This window comes from Crassostrea angulata, chromosome 7 (genome assembly GCF_025612915.1).
Source record: "Crassostrea angulata isolate pt1a10 chromosome 7, ASM2561291v2, whole genome shotgun sequence".
In the NCBI taxonomy this organism is placed as follows: domain Eukaryota; kingdom Metazoa; phylum Mollusca; class Bivalvia; order Ostreida; family Ostreidae; genus Magallana; species Magallana angulata.
Window position 1 is genome coordinate 72,943 of NC_069117.1, and position 4,331 is coordinate 77,273.

At 37.2% G+C, this 4,331-nt stretch overlaps 1 protein-coding gene across 1 annotated transcript; it reads right to left on the reverse strand.

Annotated features, from left to right (window-relative positions):
* Positions 1–606: 606 nt before the first annotated feature.
* Positions 607–3,493, reverse strand: LOC128156659 (uncharacterized). Its single transcript, XM_052818881.1, has one exon. The coding sequence runs from the start codon at positions 3,267–3,269 to the stop codon at positions 699–701; it is 2,571 nt and encodes an 856-aa protein (XP_052674841.1). The 5' UTR covers positions 3,270–3,493; the 3' UTR covers positions 607–698.
* Positions 3,494–4,331: the final 838 nt, after the last annotated feature.

Below are 4,331 nucleotides of genomic sequence, written 5' to 3' on the forward strand. Positions count from 1 at the left end.
CATTTGCAAATGCCAAATATTAGAGTTTACTTTGTCCTGTAATTGCAAGTTATGGTAAAAGATTATCTTGCCGTTTTAAATTATAAAACAGTTCAAAAAGAAGTGAAATAGTTCATTCATACTTTTTTGTGCGTGATTTATTTAGTACGCTATGTTTGCGGACAAAGATCTGTCTGAGAACTTAAACCATTAATAAATTATACACTATGATAAAAAAAAATTCAAAACATTTTCAATTTTCTTATTCAACATAAATGGAGACTTTGTGAAATCATGACCTTGAAGAAAAAAAACCCTTTCTCAGTATTTAATTGAAGTTCTTAGTTCATTAGGTTGATTCACTTTTAGCCATCTAAACAATTTTTTATTCTTAAGTACTTCCATTCTCTACACAATACATTATCAAAAAATAGACTCGACGGAAACTATTTAAGAAGTTAAAAAAAATGTTCTAAATTTCACAAACTCCCTGATAAATGTTTGATAAAGAAATAAAAGTCAAAGATTACTTTTTTCACATTTACTTCCAAATTAAATACTCAGACAAAAATAAACTTAGACAAAATGTATTTGCTTTAGTGATTGCCGATGAAGAAATTCCGAAATCAACAATATCCTGCTTATAATCAAACATGACTTATAACTCACATAACTGTTAAATGTAAATGCAATTAAATTATGCTTCTTGCAGCATATATTTACTTATTTGAAAGTCTTTGTAGTTTTGTTTCAAAAGCCCGAAATGTACGGAAAGGAATATTTGATCTTAAACACTGTAATTTAAAGCGTTCGTATTTTTCACGAATGGTAACTTCTGCCAACCTTTGAGCATGCAGGAATTCCAACTCTTGGGCTGACCAGGGAGCTTTCAAGGATGTAGAAATCGGGAAGCAAGTGGAAGTTCTTTGATGTCCGATGTCTTTATCAAATAGAATAGGGTCATCGTCAGCATTGTCATGATCGACGTATTTTGGGGGGAGTTCTTCGACTTTATTGTCATTGGTAGTAACCTCTTCTGATTGCTTTGTTTCTCCCTTCTTCGTACTTTTCTTTTCTGCACCTGTCAACATTTCAAGTTTATGTGGGATGGTGAAGTGCAAGCGATTTAACTGCAAATTGCGAAATCTAAAGCTGGCCAATTGCAACTTTGACAAAATCTCCAAGGCGATCAGTTTGTTTTTATCTACCGGTAGGTCGATCGTCAGTAAAGCTAACCTGTCATATTCGACATATTGGCCCTGCATCAAAAGTGCAATACAGCTGATATACGTCATTGTTATTACTAATTGTTCCATATCCATATTTTCTTTCTGGAGCCTTCGAAGGCACATTGTTAACCAAGGAAGAATCTTTGGGGTTTTCTTAATCTTACTTGGGTATATTAGCCCCCGTTTTTCCAATTCACCTCTTACTAAATCTGATATTGTGACAAGTGTGTTTTCTGTGATATCTGTAGAACGTTTGTCATATACAACCGTCCAGAATTTATCATTAAATGACCAAGTCAGTGTCATATTCCCATGCCTGTCATATGTTGTAACAGCTGGAAAATGTTTAAGGTCAAGTTCAAGAATACCAGCTTTTATGACTTCTGCCACTGATATATTACTTTTATCCAAGAGCAGGTACAAGCTGGGGAAAACCATTTGGGAATTTGTTCTTCTGTTTGTTGTTAACAGTTTGACCAGCGATCTAATTGTTACAGCACCGACTGTCTTAAATGTTGTCTTGCAAGATTTTATCTCTCGTAGGAAATCTTCAAAAAGAACGTAACTGGCAGCCTTGCCAGTTTCGTGCAGGTCATGTAGTAAGGCAACAACCAAATGTCGACCAATGACTCCATAGCTGCCATCCAAGTGATCGTGCAATCCCACTGACCGTTTTATCATCTTAGATATGACCTCAGATGTTGTCCATATTTCTTGTGGGGGAATGCTATATTCGTTTTGCATACAGGTTGAGTACACTTCTAAAGATAGAAATCCATAGTGGTCAGTTGAACTTCTACTGGGACCAAGAGCTCCTGGTCTTAGATTGATAGAGTAAGATGTACTCCTTCCACAAAGTGGCTTTCCCCACAAAAGTTTTTCGGAGGCTAGTTCCAACTGATAGGATTGCCAGGTGGCACACACATTTCCTGTTTTTTTATACTCGTTCAATAATTCTTTAAGTTCCTTGCAAATCCATAAACCCAAATGTCGAATGCATGTTAGAATATGCAAAGGAAAAGGCACCAACAGAGGTACAGTTTCTAAAAGTACTTCTAGATTGGTTAAATTAATAAAATCCATAGCATTTATATGGTCAGCAACTGAATCCTGCGAAACAACAAATTCAATCCTACATGTACTTCTCCTTAGTAATGTCCAGTTGCTTTGCAATGTAGATATATAATGATCAGCGTCGCGTAGGAATGCCTCTGCTGTCGATCGTGGGAAACACATACCTCCAACAATGCAACCCGACACTGGATGATATCGACAATTGGGTTGACGATGTGGAATGTCAGCGTAAAGTTGAACAAACTGCACCTCGTGTGGAAAACGACAAATCGTCCGCAAACAAGTTTTTATATCCATTGGTCTTCCATCTAGATTGCTCTGATAGTTGGCACAGTCTTTGAATGATAAGCATGTACAAAGTGTTCCTCTGTGGCCGATGATTTGTTGCAATCCCGCAGTAGACCAAAGAAGATCAACTTCTTCAGAGTCTGACAGTATGTTTGCAGCAACATGGATAGTTGTACGCAATGTAAATTGGGTATTAAAATCTGACAATGATAATCCACAGGTCATTTTTTCACCAAAGCGGAAGCAAAATATGATTGGTCTCAAAAGTCCAGTTTGGGTCAGTTGGTTTAAAGATGCTTGCAAAGCATCGAGTATTGCATAACAATCGTCAGGTAAAATGAACATTTTTCGAACGTCATTTATGTCATTCTTTTCGAGAGTTCTTCTAGCCTCTCCACGCAAAGCAAGAGCCATTAGTGTATTTTTAAAATTCTCTCTCAGCTGAAGAAATGTGGCGAGGGCTTGTTGTCTCACTTGCTGAATGGATAATGCAACTGAATGCATCTGGTGCATAGGAATTAAAGCTATCCAACATTCCCACCCTCTTTCATAAAATAGCTGGAACCCTAAGCTGTTTGAGAAGGTCATAAGTTCGCTTTTACTGTATTCTGTTAATCTGACGTGCTTTTTCAAAAAGCCTCTAACGTTCCGTAGACTTGCATTATCATTTGGAAACAGTGTGATATGTCTCACGGGCATTCTTATTGCGGCCAAAGATTTAAACTCCACAACGCATCCATCAATGTCAAAGGAATATCTCAACCATACTTCTCTTTCTACTTCATCGACTGTCAGACATCTTCCAAAAATCCGATCATCCCTTCTTAAAAAGAGTTGTGGTGTTTCAGATACAGAATTGTACGCCTTGGCTAGGTTGAAATTCTCCAACACCGTTTCAGAAAAAGTTTGTTCCGTATCTTCCATATCCATCTAAAATTTTTAAAAAATATGACGTGTTTAGACACTCGTAATGAGAAAAGCTTTTTTTTTTTTTATAATATCTAATTTTCAACTTAGATGATGATAAGAAATAATTACCCGGCATTATATCTCAATTAATTAATTTTTTAACAAAAATATATATTAAACTCTATTCTCAAAGATCAACCTTGGGTTAAACCCGAGTATAGTCTAGGGTATATTCCGGGGTAAACCTAAATATAACTCGGCCTTTACCATGGTTTAATCCAGGGTACACCCGGGTAAAACCCAGGGTATACGCTGGGTTTAACCAAGAGTATGCCCGGGTTTAACACAGATTAAACGCGGGTTTAACCTAGAGTATACCCAGGTTTAACCCAGGGTATACCCGGGTTTAACCCAGGGTATACCCGGGTTTAACCCAGGGTATACCCGGGGTAAACCCAGGGTATACCCGGGTTAAACCCGGGATAAACTCAGGGTATACCTGGGTTAAACCCAGGATATACCCGGGTTTAACCCAGGGTATACCCTGGGTACACCAAGGGTATACCCGGGGTAAACCCAGGGTATACCCGGGGTATACCCAGGGTAAACCCGGGGTATACCCTAGTTGATCCCAGTGTATACACGGGTTCAACACAGAGTAAAACAATGTTAGACCTTAAGTTTAATGAGCCAAAGTTTTAAACGTAATTATCTTAATTAAGTATATCAAAAAGTTTCATTAATATCAATCATTCACTACATTTGATGAATATCTTGCTACAATTGAAATTTAATTGTAAACTATAGATCAATTCAATAGTCTATCAATTACTACCAGGAATAACTACTATG

What these genes read in the sequence shown, in the direction of transcription:
- LOC128156659 (XM_052818881.1), bottom strand. Translation starts at nt 3,269, where the DNA reads ATGCCCGTGAGACATATCACACTGTTTCCAAATGATAATGCAAGTCTA.